Source organism: Seriola aureovittata, chromosome 19, assembly GCF_021018895.1.
Source record: "Seriola aureovittata isolate HTS-2021-v1 ecotype China chromosome 19, ASM2101889v1, whole genome shotgun sequence".
Classification (NCBI taxonomy): domain Eukaryota; kingdom Metazoa; phylum Chordata; class Actinopteri; order Carangiformes; family Carangidae; genus Seriola; species Seriola aureovittata.
This window is the reverse complement of record NC_079382.1, coordinates 417280-432414: the sequence shown is the minus strand read 5'-3', so window position 1 is coordinate 432414 and position 15135 is coordinate 417280. Positions and strand designations below refer to the sequence as shown.

General features: G+C 42.0%; 1 protein-coding gene across 1 annotated transcript in view; it reads left to right on the top strand.

The window, feature by feature from the left end:
• The window catches only part of ddhd1b (DDHD domain containing 1b), a 32298-nt gene extending 21149 nt beyond the window's left edge, over positions 1-11149 (top strand). Inside the window, exons 12-13 of the mRNA XM_056405203.1 lie at positions 5520-5777; positions 7339-11149. Of these exons, the coding sequence (XP_056261178.1) occupies positions 5520-5777; positions 7339-7523 (443 nt within the window). The 3' untranslated portion in view covers positions 7524-11149. The remainder of the gene's footprint in view (positions 1-5519; positions 5778-7338) is intronic.
• The last annotated feature ends 3986 nt before the right edge of the window (positions 11150-15135 follow it).

The following is a 15135-nucleotide window of genomic DNA, read 5'->3' as shown; positions in this document are numbered from 1 at the left end:
TGAACTGTAATAGTTATCAAAATACTGATTTATCCCAAAAGAGTCTCAAGTCTTGTGACCCGTTTAACGTTTCAACCATTTCTCTACATTGAAGTATGACGCAGCAGTAGAGCTCCAAAGAGAGCTGGGTTTGGTCGTTTTCAAGACGTCTCCCCATTCATTCTCTTTAGTCATATTTATTTTTATTGAAGCAGTTTCGGCCATATAGATAATACAGGTAATACATTTCAGTCGCTTCATTTTCTATAACAAAAATAAGAACAAATAGTGAATGAAAGCGAAATAATTATAAGATAAAATAATTAAGAAAATAAACAAACATTTTAAAAAAAAAAAGGGGAGGGGGTGTAGGGTTAGGTGCATGTGTGCAGCCAAATCAAACGGGTAAATTAGTCAGATTCAAATTCATATGGAGGGTAGGATGGACATAGTCAGATTCAGTGTGGGTTTTGTCCAAAAACGTTGCAAAGGACGACCAGATCTTATTAAAAATAAGCCAATCTGTGTTTCAGAGCAAACCTGATTCCTTTCAGGTGGAGTGGTTTGCCAGTGTTTAATTAAAGGGGTTTCTGGTTTGCTGTTATGAGGCCATAAGCAGTAAAGTATTTCTGCGGTTTCCTGAGTGTGTTCAGTGCCTCTGATGTGCCCAGTATAATCAACTAGGGGTTATGATAGTGTCCTACCCACTACAATGGAAAGGATGTTGAAGATACAGGGTTTTTCCTGCATAGATAATTGCGAGGTGGTCGCCTCTGTCAAATTTCGTGCCTCCTCCGCCTCCCGACAAAATTCTATTACTTGTTTTCTCGTTACTGCATTGATTGTACCAATCAAGGAGCTGGGCAAAGATTTCCAAAATGGAATTTTTGATTTTAACTTCTCAGTCAGAGGGGTGAAATTTGCACTACATGAAGAAGAGTATTTCCTGGTAATATCAACTCCCAAATATGTAAACCTCTCCATTTGGATTGTTGTTGTTCCAGCCAGAGGTATCCTGCACATTCAAGTTCTCTCCTTGTTCCAGTTTATGTGTTATCCAGAAAAGGAGCCAAATTCAGTGATTAAGGCCAAGATTTTAGGGAAGCTTGTATGGGGTTTAGTAATATAAAGCAAAATTTCATTTGCATATACGTAAATTTTATTTGAGTACTTTTGGGTGACATAACTGTGAATCTCAGGATGGGTATGGATTCTTTCAGCAAAGGGTTCGAGGACTAGAGCGAATAGCAAAGGTGAAAGTGCGCATCCCTGTCTTTTTCCTCAGTAAAGTCTGAATTTTGAGGACAGACTCCTATTTGTGAGGATTCGGGCAGTTGGGAATGCATATAACATTTTAATCCAATTAATGAAAGCTTCCCCCATGTTAAATTTTTAGGAACTTCAAAAAGATAGGCCCATTCAACTTGGCAATTCAACTTGAAATTCCTGGACAGAGGAGACCCCGCTGTTGTGTGAGAAGTATATAGAGATTAATAGAACCGTTGAAATCAGCTGTTGATCTCCTTAGTATCTCACCGGGTGCGGTGACAATAATTTGTGCGGTTTATCAACAAATTCGAACAATCTTTGCTTTGCTAATTGGAGATATTTACAACTTTTGACAGAGAATAATTTGTTCAGTTTATATTTTAAGAGCTAAGATCCTATTGTGTTTTTCCTTAGATGGTTGTATGGCGTTTTCCTCATCTAATTGTTGGATTTGTCTTTCTAGATCTCTCTGTTCCGTCAGAGCTTTTTTCTTTTTGGACGCTTGATAAGATATAATACTGCCTCTGATAAATACTTTGAAAGTTTCCCAAAGCAAGGATGGAGAGGTTCCTGCATTCTAAATTCATTTGATAGAATAGCTCTATCTCTTTTTTTAAGAAAGTTGACAGTCTTTGTCTGCCAGTAAGAAGTGAGTCCAGTCTCCAAATCCTTTTCCATTGAGTCTAACCGTAAATTAAATGTAACTGGACAGTGGTCTGAAATGATTATATTGTGATATTTGGGGTCAGAAGTATATGGGATGAGATTTGAGTCCACCAGGAAGTAATCACTCCCAGTGTAGAATTTATGGGCTGGTGAGTAAAATGAGTATTCTCTAGCCAATGGATTAAATGCTCTCCAAATGTCCACCAAGTTCATTACCCATGGTTGCGTTCAAAAATTCACTGGAGTTAGAAGGTGGAGCTCTATGAGAGGAGGATCTGTGCAGGTACTGGTCGAGAACCTTATTAAAACGCCCGTCAATCATTAGATTAGTTTGTGAAGTATCAGTGATAAGATCCAGTACTTGCCTGAAAAAATGTGGACTGTCAATATTAGGGCCATATTAGTTGACTAAAGTTAAGGCTACAGAATGTAATTCATCCAATACAATCACAAGTCTTCTTATCTGCAATAGCTTTCTTATTAGAAAAGGGGACTCCCTTATGGATTAATATCGCTGTACCTCTAGTGTTAGTGCTGAATTTTGAGTAATAGATTTCCTGTTGAAGTCTGTCTCAAGTTTGGAAATGTCTTTTCTAAGGAAGGATATAGCTTCTTCAATTCGTGAATCGATTTTTGAACAGATGTCTTGCTTAATTTTGTGAAGTTCTGTATGGAGTGATTCAATAGCCGTTAATACGGAGTCTCTGTCAACGCCTGCCGTAGTAGCCTCGCAGCGGTGTGGGGAAGGTTCTTCTTCGTCAACCATTCTTCCCTTTTTAATATTCTTGGATTTTGGGGCCATCTCTGAGTTGGATGTGAGGATATAAGGAGGCTATAGTGCACTTACAGAGTTTCAGAAAGGCTGGGAGCAGTTTAGTCTAAGTTTAAAAAAAAATCAAATTATCAGAAGAGTCACGGATCCACTGGAGTTTGCGTCTCTACCTGGTCAGGGCTTAACCGGAAGTCCCCATTCATTCTCATGGGAATTCTTTCTACCTTTTATCGCCATCTCTATGGTTACATCACTCAGAAAAGTCACAGCACACCATTCCCGATCGACCCGCGTGTGTGTGTATATATGTGTGTGTATATATATATATATATATATATATATGTCCTGATTTTCTCAAAGCTGCTAGTTACGCGCCGAAATTTCGATATGGAAGGTGAATAACATAACTAGAAATTTCCTGGAGAAATTTTGAATGTGCCTGCTGCTTGGTGTGTGTACTTCACTCCTCATGTTTCAATCTGTACATAGGACATTACTTTCAGTTTCATTCGTGTCATAGAGAAAATAATGGTTTTTAACCAAAATTGTCCTCACAATTATAGAAACCATGTACACACACGCAAAGAACCACACATCAACACGCACACACAAGTACATGCAAATACACTGTGTTGATTTACCTTGGAGTTGCTCTTATACATGAGTTAAAAGGCTAAGAATTAATGAGTCTAATTAATTAGCCAATCAGAATCAGCTTTGCCCCTTTCTGCCCATTAACACCTGCTAAGACACTGGTTGCCACTGGCAACTGTGGCCACCAGGGGAGGAGGGAAACACGCACACACAATCCCCTCCCTCTCCCTAGGCAGACAACAGCTTTTAATCTTTTTCGGAGGGAAAGCTACAAGTCCTATTGAAAAGATCAGCTCACCACAATGCTAAAATGGTTGAAAAAGTAGCTTATATTAATTGAAAGACAGTGCTTTGAAAAATTAGATGCCAAAATTATGATTTTTTTTTTTTTTAGAAGGTGAATATCCAAAGGTGGAGATGGTTTGTGTGTCTTTCAATAAGTGTGTGTGTGGCTTTGTTTATAAACATCACAGAGATCAAAGGGTCTCTGTGTCTAGCTGAACGGCGCACAACTCACATAGCTGAGTGAGCTCTTGGTGAACTCTGAATGCTGGAGCAGAACTAGTCTAAGTTTAAATGTACAGCAGGTAGTTAGACACTGTGATAAAGAAAACGGCAACATTAACTATGTTAAGACAGAGCAGCAATAAACTCTACCAGTAACCGAAACTGTCAGTCAGTTCCCAGGTGAGAATAGCAACGAAATCAACCAATTCATTGCAGTTAGGCACTTTGGAGCCAGAGCATATACAGGTGGCAATTTATTATTAAAATAGTTTTAGACAGTTGTTGATTCAGTTGATCACTGTGGAAGATGTAATGTGTATATAATATTATACAGAGGTGTTTCTGTTATTTAGTCTATCTTCTGTGAAAAAATGGGGACTGCAGTTTTATCACATCAGTATTGGCTTCATTTTTCAGCCTCAGAGATTTAGTCGGTCATAGGTCAAGCTGATACAGAAGTTACAGAGCGCCCTCTGCTGGATCACAAGGTAAACTACTTCACATGGTCTGTTGGTCTTCTAGGCTTTAAACAGCTCATTAGAGTTCAATAGAAATAAAAAGTGAGAGCCCTGGTTTCTGAGGAGCTGCTCCCTCTGCTGACAGACCAGCGGGGGTCACTTTTCCTTCACCCATCAGGTGTAGAGTGGAGAATGAAAGCACAATGATGACAGATGTGAATATAAATACATCCTCTCTACTGAGCTGCTTCTCCACAGATCAGACAAGTGTGGTATATGATAATCCACTTTATTTACTAGAACTTTTCTGCATCCTCCATTTTCTAACTCATTTATCCTGTTGTGGGCCAGCATGCACTGGGCGAGAAGCCAGTTGGCCTCTGGACAGGATTACAACACATACATAAACAGCCACTCACAGCTTTGTGTACTTAAGACTTTCCAGTTCACCTACCCTGCAGGGAACAAGTGCAGACTCAGGAGGAACATGTGAACTACCCAGAACCTTCTTCTCAGCACTGAGCCGCCTTCCTGCCTCAGCAGTTATCTTTAGACAAGACCATAGGACAGGAGCCTAGCAGCTGTTACTCTGGATATACTGAAAGGCAATTTTCAGCTGCACCATTTTTGGAAATTGAAATGTCTGTTCTGATTCCACTCTGCACAAGAAATATGAAGCTACAACCAGCAGCTTGTTAGCCTAGCTGAACCACACAGTCTGTAACTTCTGCCTCTAGAGGCCTCTAAAACAAAACAATAACGAAATTTGTGAAGTAGCTTGGGATCATGGGAGTTGTTGATATGGATCCACTTCATCCACCTCCACCTTCATCTGGTTCAATATAATAATTCAGTCAATGTTGAGCTTTTGTCAGACAAACACAACACCGACACATGATCATAGAGGATATGATGTCATTGACACACGACCAAATGACACAGAGCGTTACCATGATTAAAATCACAGATTTTTATAAGGTAAAGAAACAGTTGTTCTGGCTCTGTCCACTCACCTCCTTCATTAACATGAGAACATAACACAAAAACCAAAATGCACCAGACCAAGATGTAGTCCACATGACCCCTGTACCGATCCCCAGTAGCTCTTACCTTGCTGCAGTAGAAGTGTACTCCCTGTTGTGTCTGTACACCGTGACATCACTGGTGGTTGTGGTTACAGGTATAAGAGGATAGTCAGTCTGGATTCAGTTCTGATGATGAATGAATCAGGCTCATTGATGATTTAAATGAATGAATTATCTGATGCCCCTCAGGTGCTGCCAGTCTTGGGAAGGGAATAGGAGGAATCCTGTTTTCCCGCTTCTCACGTTCTAGCAGCCAGGTGGGTGGAGTTGAGGAGGAGCCGTCAGATTGTGAGGGTGGAGCCTCTGAAGTAGAAAACGTGGCGTCGGGAGAAGAAGGAGTGGCGGTGGCAGACAGCGAGGAGAAGGACAAACAAACAGAGGAGGAGAGGAGGGAGGTGGAGGCAGCCATGTCCCAGTCCACCTCAGCAGTCATGGACAGCACCTCATGTAAGTACTAGGCTCTGGTGAGGGAACAAGGATGACTTACCTGCTGTTGGGGTCACCAGTGAGTGGCAGCTGGAGCCTGTCCAGACAAGGGAGCATTGGAACTGGGTCGCTGTCGTCTTTTTCCCAAATTGGACTTAAGGCTCAGTTTTATCCAATCTGGACTGAAGTCCAACTGGTTTCTGTTGTTGCTGTTTTCATGGTGCATTCACTAACATGTCTGCATATAATTAGAGTTAATGAAACTTTCATAAAAAAAAAAAACCATAACCAGTGAATTGAGTACGATTTCACTTCAGAGAGACAGTAACAGTAACTAAATTTAGTTGCGCGGTAATTGATCGACCCACAATAAAGTACCTGGTCAGGGGATAGTACTTTCCAAAGGTTCAGGAACTTTAGGGGGTGTTGTTTGCAGTGCTAAATATTTCTGACTGGTGCAGTACTCTGCATTTTATTTCATGTTTAAAAGTCAGCAGGGAGCGAGCACCAAGTGAGAAAACACATTTTCCACACCGCAGAACAGGTTAGGGAAGAGGTGAAAAAACTGTAACAGGACTTCAAATAAATAAAGGACCACAACAAGTGGAGTGGCTAGGGTTGCCACCCGTCACGTATAGTATGGGATTGTCCCGTATTGTAAAGTAAAATGCTGTGTCCTTTATTGAATGAATATGGGACGCAATTTGTCCTGTATTTTCGTTCATGTTATGTCTTCAAAGTACTGTGAGATGTAATAATTTTGTATAACCTTCCCGAACCTTTTAGTTCCTGAAGAAAAGTACCTGGAACTTTTAGTTCCAGGTCGAAACGCGGCAAATGTCCAGATCTACAGTTCAAGGGTTCCTATCTGTAAGGGGGCTCATGTGGATTTATCTGGACTTCCAGAGAGTCCTCTTTGGTGCAGACTTCACCAGACCAGCTTGGTACCAGATTGGTACAATGAATCATGGTACTAATGATGAGACAATGTGACAAACGTGTAGTAACAATAATAATAGTAATGATAATGAATAGTTTTTTAAGGAGCTATTTTTAAGTCCCAACCTTTTCCACCTCATGGTGGTCCCCGGCCCACAGGTTGGGGACCACTGGTCTCGAGGAAATATTGTGAGTTCAGTATCAAACTTCATTCCTTTACACACCAGCTGTCTCCAGAGGTGGAACACACACCAATGTTAACTCTTGTCTCTATCACGTCTTTCATCTCCTTAAGTTAGCATGCTAACCAGCTAGCCTTAGTTCTGTCACTTTCCGATACCGACTCACTGTAGCCTCCGGCCTGCACTGAAGACGTAGCTGCTCAGAGGACGTATTATAACCTCTGGTCTTGTAAACACAATGATGGCCGCAGCTCTTGTCAAGCAACAATCATCACCACCTGCTCCCAACAAGAAACCATGTTCAGCAGCAGAGAAAACTTAAAAAAAAGCCACTTTTAAGACCTACATTCGTCAGAGTAGTAGTTCATTCAGACCGACTCATCTGTTTTGGGGGGTCAGTGTGAGACCCTGCCTTTGGGATTGTACATGTTGCTGATGATCTGTCCTTCTCTCTGTTGCAGTGGAGCTGGAGAGACGCGTCGACTTTGAGCTGCGGGAGGGCTTGGTGGAGAGCCGCTATTGGTCAGCGGTGACCTCACACACGGCCTATTGGTGCTCTTATGACGTGGCTCTTTTCCTCCTCACCTTCATGTACAGACCCCAAGAACAAGCTGAACCTGCAGAGGACAACCCAGACACCTCGTAACATTAGCAGGGGTCCACATCGGAGCCGGGGTCAAATCAATTTCTATTCATGCCTTCTGAAATACAAACTGAAGCTCAGCTCATGGAGCTTCACATCATGTTTACATGTTTTTATCAAGATGTATTGCAGGTTAACTTATTATTACTATAATCCAGATGCTCATGACTGATGCCGCTTCATGATTTGTTACCACTGTTTGAGCTGAGCGCCCACCGCACTAAAGGTCATTGTCAGCAGAGTTGACCTTTGAACTTTGGCAGTAACCAAACATGAGACTGCAGGTTGATTTGACATCATGCTGCCACAAATTAACGGCAAACTAAACCGACTGTTATAACTGAGATAACTGAAAATGATTTGACCCAACACACACACATCACATGACTCCTAAACTCCTCCCAGTTTACACACTATAACCTCCACATGACCTTTGCTCCAGACTGAGCTCAGACCTCAGAGAGCCTGTTGTCTGGTCTCTGCCATGCTCACCTGTGCTGCTGTCATCTGTCTGTGACCGTCTGAAAACATACAACTTACATGTGATGATCATGTGACTAATACTGTAGGAGGAGGCTGACACAGATAGATCTTAAAGCTGGAGTAGGTAATCCTTGAGATACTACTTTTTTAGTTAAGCCGCGTTTCCACTGCAGGAACTTTCCCCAGGAACTAGGAACCTTTTGAGGAACTATGCACATTTCCACCGCAGCAGCCAGGGTCTAAATTTGGTTCTGGAGTAAATGATCGACCCCCAAAAACGTCGGTGGTCGGGGTAGCTCTTTCCAAAGGTTCAGGAACTTTTGGGGCTGTGGTCTGCACTGCTGAACATTTCTGACTGATCGAGTACTCGCTGCATTTTATTTCACCTGCAATGTTTAAAAGTCTGCAGGGACCAAATGAGCAAGTACCGAGCGAGCGAATACATCTTCCACACCGTGAAACAGGTTCAGGAGAAGGTAAAAAAAACTGAAACATGACTTCAAAAAGATTAAGGACCACAACAACTGGAGTGGCTAGGGTTGCCACCCATCACGTTTAATACGGGATCGGCTCGTATTTGAAAATAAAATGCTGCTTCTGCAACTTGTCCCATATTTCGTTGTCCTCAAAGTAATAATGTAATGTCAAGTAATAATTTTTCATGCACTTCCTGGGCCCTAAGGCTGCAGTGGAAACAAGGACAACAATGGGCCACAGGAACCTTTTAGTTCCTGGAGAAATTTTGGTTAAAGGTAAAATAAAATGCAGCGAGTACTCCACCAGTCAGAAATGTTCAGCACTGCAGTCCCCACCCCCCAAAGTTCCTGAACCTTTGGAAAGTACTACCCCCTGACCAGGAACTTTTTTGGGGGGTCGATCAATTACCACGGAACTAAATTTAGATCCTGGTTCCTGCGGTCGAAACACGCATAGTTCCTCAAAGGTTTCTGGTTCCTGGGGAAAGTTCCTGCAGTGGAAATCTTTTTTCTTCTTTTTCTTCTTCCTCTTCTTCTCCTTCTTCTTGTTCTTTTCCTTCTTATTATTCCTCTTCATCCTCTTCTTTTTCTTCTTCTTTCTCTTCTTCTTAGTTGGAGGTATGTTGACAGACAGGTACATACTTAGCCTGAATGAAATGATTGGCCCTGTGGCTGTCACAAGGACAAATTTCTTTCTGTTTATTGTCAGAGTGTTTCATTTCTTCACTGCTACCAGGACGTGAAGAGAATTTAAAGATACATCACAAAATGTTTAGAGATCAGTGGATTACCTGCCTTAGATTTAAGACTCTACAGAAACAGCTGATCCTTGAGTAAAAGCAACATGAAGTCAGATCAGCCATGTCATCCCCACACCCTCAGTTCAGTGCTGTGGAGCTACACCCACACCTAGTTACTGCAGAGCATGTACAGGTGTTAGTTCCCTTATTACCTGCGTCACCCAGAGTCTCGTGTGCATGTAAAGATACTGAGTATCACTCCTGGCTGTAGCGGAGGGATCAGAGTTAGTATTATAAGCTACAAGACGTTTGCAGCACGGGTCACTTCAGGAAGGGATCCCTTCCTGTCCAGAGCCTCATCACCTCATGGAGCTTTAACTCTCATATTAACCTATGTGGCTGCGTCTGTGAGCTGCCAACAGCCTGTGTTTGTAGCTCTTATTCATTGAGAGGTGACGTCCCGACCTCTCACTGCTCCGTCAAACAGTCGACATGAAACAACAGCTGGTGTCAGAGCATCTTTAGTGTGTGTCAACATGTGGGTATCCATGACGACAAGGTGCCATCAGAGAGCCGTTGTTTCACATTTATTTGAAATCACACTGTGGCTCAGACAAAGCATGATGTGGATATGTGCCATGTACATAGCTCATGGGCTTTGATTTATTGTGACTAAGATATTTAGAAACCTTCACACCTACCATGACTGAATCTGTTCACCCTCATGTTGCTTTCAGTTGATGTACATGCTCACAGTGCTGTTAGATGGATGGATTTGAGTCTTTATGGGACAGCGTCTCTGGACACAGAGATAGCCATAGTTCTCAGAGTAAGGAAGAGAAGCAGCCTTCACTCCAAGGTTGAGCTCTGACACTGAAGTGGTTTCTGACTCCAGTTGTGCTATTCTGATCTGACTTCTGCACTCCAGCCACCAGCTGATGGACAGCTGCACCTCGTCTAAACTTCATTTAAAAGTCTCCACAGCTACAAAGCCACGTGTCCTGTTTCCCATTCAGATGTACCAGCTCTGTGTCTGCTGCATGTTCACTGACTGTTTTATTTATACTCCTGGACTAAAAAACTGCATTATGTGTCATTTCTTTTATGGTTTTCTTTGAACATTTAAAAGAAGTCAAATATCAGGTGAATGATGATAAACAACATGAACTCATATACATGTGTTATCAGAGATTTTGCAATAATAATGATGACACTGAGGTGTGTGTGTGTGTGCGTGCGTACGTGCGTGCGTGCGTGTGTGTGTGTGGGGGTTTTTTGTCAGTTATTTGATGTTTGCATCCGTGTGAAGATCCTCCAACTGATTCAATGATCCAACAACAGTTTTTCTCTCTGATTTTCACTGTTGGGTGAATAATAACCATGTGAAAGTATGAGTCTGCACAGGAAGTCATGCAAACTACATGAAAGTCACTAAAAAAATTCATTACAAACCACCAGGATAACTAATGCATATGACTAAACTGAGTTCAGGTGCTGCAGCCTGGTCCAGTGTCTGTCCTGGTTTCTGTGTCCTTCTGGTAAACTGGATCACCTCAGACTCACAATTACCTGTGCCATATCTCTGCAACATGAAGGGTGGTCTGCAGAGGACTGAGGTGGTCCTGATGGATCTTCTTGGATGTAGCATGTGTTTGGGGGCCAACCATTTGCAGAGTCACTGTGGTCTGACATGACAGTGTCCTGTTTATTTTGCCATTTTGTTTTTTGTTGTTAATTATTCTGATGTTGCAAGTGATCAATGTCATGAGGAGAGGATCCTCTTCCTCAGTTCAGTGTATGACTCTGTCAGTCTGTTGTCATGCTCTCCTTTCTCTCTGTTCTGCTCCTCCTTGGATGATGTGGTGCTTTACCTTCATAGGTCTTTGATTTTTCATTAAAATAAAGGGGACCTGTGCCTCCCCACACCACCCCTTGTCTCCATTCATTCAGTCTGATCTCAGTTCTGGTTCACTCTGGAGGCTTCTTTATGAAACAGTCCTGGTGAAAAAAGGTGAATGAGCTCAGTATTATTGATACTCATGGACTTAATAACTGACAGAATAAACTTTCCATCTGTCCACACTGGTTTTAAAATAAAGCTTCTAAAATGGTTTACCATGCTAAATAAATAGCCTATATAATAACTATAACTTTTATAGCTTGTTGGGACTCACCCAAGAGAACAGATGTTTCTTTGCTCCACAGACAAAGGAACTCACTTCCCCACAGTTCCTCACTGTTCACACCTGGGGACGACCCTCCCCCAGGGACCTCACTGACCAGTCAGTGTGGGTCAGTATGTGACATGTGACCCCCCAGGTTGTCACCAAACAAAACCAGATATCCCTCTTTGTTCTCTTTTTCTCTTAGCTCCTCTATTCTTGGCTTGCTCAAGAGAGCAGCTCCTGCTCTCCCCTCTCAGCTCTTCAAGGAGTACCAAGGCCCCAGCCCGGTCAGCCCTGCTACCTGAGACAACAACTCTCTTCTCTTCTTGGCTTGCCCAGGAGAGCAGCTCCTGCTCTCCCCTCTCGGCTCTTGCTACCTGAGACAACAGCTCTCTTGCCGGCCTGCACACAGTAAATGACAACACTCTTCTCCTCAACAGCAGTGACCTGCTTATGATTAACTGAGAGTAAACCAAGTTCTCTTCAGAATCAGTGGCTACAACACAAGGCCAGCCAGCTGATTTTCCAAGCAATAGGAGTCACAGCAGAGTTAGCGTGGAACATTTAACTCTGTGAGGAGAACAGAGGCGATAACAGCGGTGGAGTAAAGTCCTGTCTGGCTAGACAGGACTTTACTCCACCAGGAAGCCACCACACTTACTGGACTTTACAACAACACTGGAAAGGAACTCTTTGTTTTGTTCCAAGGACTGGGTAACGTTAACTGACTGGGCCTAACCTCAACTAGCACAGAATAGCACAGCTATGCAGCCGAAGTCTTAACTTTATTAATGTACCTGTTGTTTAATGTCTTGTTGTTGAAATGTTTGCTTAGGTTGTGGTTAGTCACACAGTTAATTGAGTACTTGTATGTTCACACACATAGTAGTACGTCTCAGTTCTTGAACCTGCATGCAGCTAACTTTCTCCCTCTAACCTGGTACATTTAGATTACATGAGCTAGGCTCACAAAGTAACTTACACCTTCCGTGCAGTCTTATTTGTTCGGGTCATGTGGTCACAGCGACCACTTTGAATCAGCCATCTTGCCTTTGTCTGTGTCCCCCCATATAGCAATACACACAAACACACACACCTGTATGTACTAGATTAGACATTGTGTTTTTATTCTGTTCCATTGTAAATAAATGTCTTTCCAAATTAATAGTAATAATTTGAGACTGAAACAATATTGGTTATTTTACCTATTAGTTTAGGCTGGTGCCCCCAAGGACTTTAATTAGTGCCACGAGTGCTCAGCTCCGAGGCACTCCTCTACAGCTAGAATAGCTGAGAGGAGTGCCTCGGGGCGGGGCGGATATTAATATTATTTCGGGCTTATTATTATTCTTCCGCCAACTTGTCCCGCAGCTTTGAGAAAACCCCGGTAATATAAACATCAAAACGTGCGTCTTGATCCCGAAAGAGGGGCTATGACTTTTGGTGTTAAAATTCCAATTTTTCCCAAAGTTATTCCCAAAATACTGGGAATAAATAATACATTAGGAATGCATTGGAATTTTTTTCTTTAAAATCCCAGAAAATCTCACCTTTTTTCTACAAAATTTCACCTTTTTTCTGAGTCACCCAGCTCTCTCATACCTGCACGTAGAAATGTGATTCAAACTATAAAACGGAGGAAAACTTCTGCTCTCTCTTTTCAAACTGTGAGCACTCAAAGTAGGAGTGGAAATCACTTTTTCTTCAAAGTTAGAGTGACAGCGTCAGTTGGCTAGAATGCGTGAAGCAGTAAAAAATAACTTATTTATTTATTTTTATTTTTAACTCGAGCTCACAGCCAAACCGTAAAAAGGAGACAAATAATTCTTTCTCAAAATGTAGACATAGTTGTTGGGATTCATAAAATGTAACTTTGACAGGCAGGGTCTGCACAAAATTTAAACGGGGGTGCCGAGTCCGGCAGCAATACCTGTCTCACTCTCATTGACACCTAATGTAATCGTCTTTTTTTTTCAAAAGAATCTCACTCTGTCTTCGCACTGAGCTTACTCACTCATTTTAAGGAATATCTGAATAAAATAGAGACTGTAAGAAACTTCTGGCTTCAGTGTCTGTCACGGTGTTTTCGGTTTTTGAAAAGAAGTAACGGTTTTCTCATAATTTGCAGTTGTTTGAAGCCATGTAGAAGCCAAATTCTGGGCAGATTTTCACATTGCCATGGCAACGGCAGCTCCTGACCTGTGTGCGTGCCTGCGTGCGCCTAGCAACCAGATAACCAACTCTCCAAGCTCCGCTAGCTTTACATTAGCTGCATGTTAGGTCTTAAATTACATTTAGTTAGGTCTTAAATATGTAAGTCCATTTACTGCTTCCTTCGTTGCTTTTTGTTTTGTTTTGTTAAAAGAGTGAATGAAGTTGTGACGGTCTCCGCTGAGACAGAGGAGAGGAGAAGCTACTAGCCCTCTCTCGCTGTCACTTCTAGTCGCGTTGCTCTCCTCCCCAGTAATGTTAAATTTAGCACCGAAAAAAACATAATAGTGGTAATTTAAATAGCGGTTCATGGGATTTGTTAACCCTCAGGGGTCCCTCTGTCCTTTTTTGGACATTTTCTTCACTTTTCTTTTTTGATTTGCTGATCATTTTGGCTGTGTTACAGCTGAAGGTATGGATTTCTGCAAGAAAGTGTCTTTTTTTACATATTTTTAAAATCTAATGTCAGTTACTGTTACAGGTCTATTATACACTGGTAACACATTTTGTACCCTCTGGGGTTCCTCGCGTCCAAACAAGGACACACAAAGAAAATGCTATAAAATCATCATATATCAATATTTTGTTCCTGGGGGTTCACCTAAACAACAAACTGGACTGGTCCACCAACACCCACGCTCTCTACAAGAAGGGTCAGAGTTGCCTTCACCTGCTGAGGAGACTGAGGTCCTTTGGTGTGTGTGGGGCTCTCCTCAGGACCTTCTATGACTCTGTGGTGGCCTCAGCCATCTACTTCCTGTGGTCTGCTGGAGAGGGGGCAGCACTGACAGGGATAGGCAGAGGCTCAACAAACTGATCCGGAAAGCGAGCTCTGTCCTGGGCTGCCCCCTAGACTCCATTGAGGAAGTAGGTGACAGGAGGATGTTAGCTAAGCTGACATCCATCATGAAAAATACCTCTCACCCTCTGCATGACACTGTAGGGTCTCTGAGTAGCTTCTTCAGCAGCAGACTTTTACATCCTCGCTGTAAGAAGGAGAGGTTCCGCAGGTCCTTCATTCCAGCAGCTGTCAGACTCCACAACTCCTGCTCTTCCTGACCATGTGCAAACTTGCACTTTTTCATGTACATATCGTGTGTATTGTGTATATTGTATTTATTAGTGTATTTTTGGTGTATTTTTGATGTATATTTCCATAGATGTTTATTCTATAGATGTTTATTTTTCTGCTGTGGTAAATGAATTTCCCAGTTGTGGGATTAATAAAGTTAATCTAATCTAATCTAATCTTTTATATCAAGACATTTCTCAAAACCAGAATATGATCAGGGTGACTTTTGAACACTGGAAATAAATCATGTACTCATCCCGGCGGTAGCCCCCGTGGCACTCAAAATTTCCCTGGAATTTTCTTGTTCGTTTTAATGTTAATATTTTTAATATTAATATTTTCTTAATTTATGAATATAGCTTCAATTTTATTGAACAGATATTCTTTAATCCAACAGTATTCCTGACACTGGTGATGATTTTACTCTCTTTTTTATCACTGAATAACGTGAGGAGACTGTGACCACAA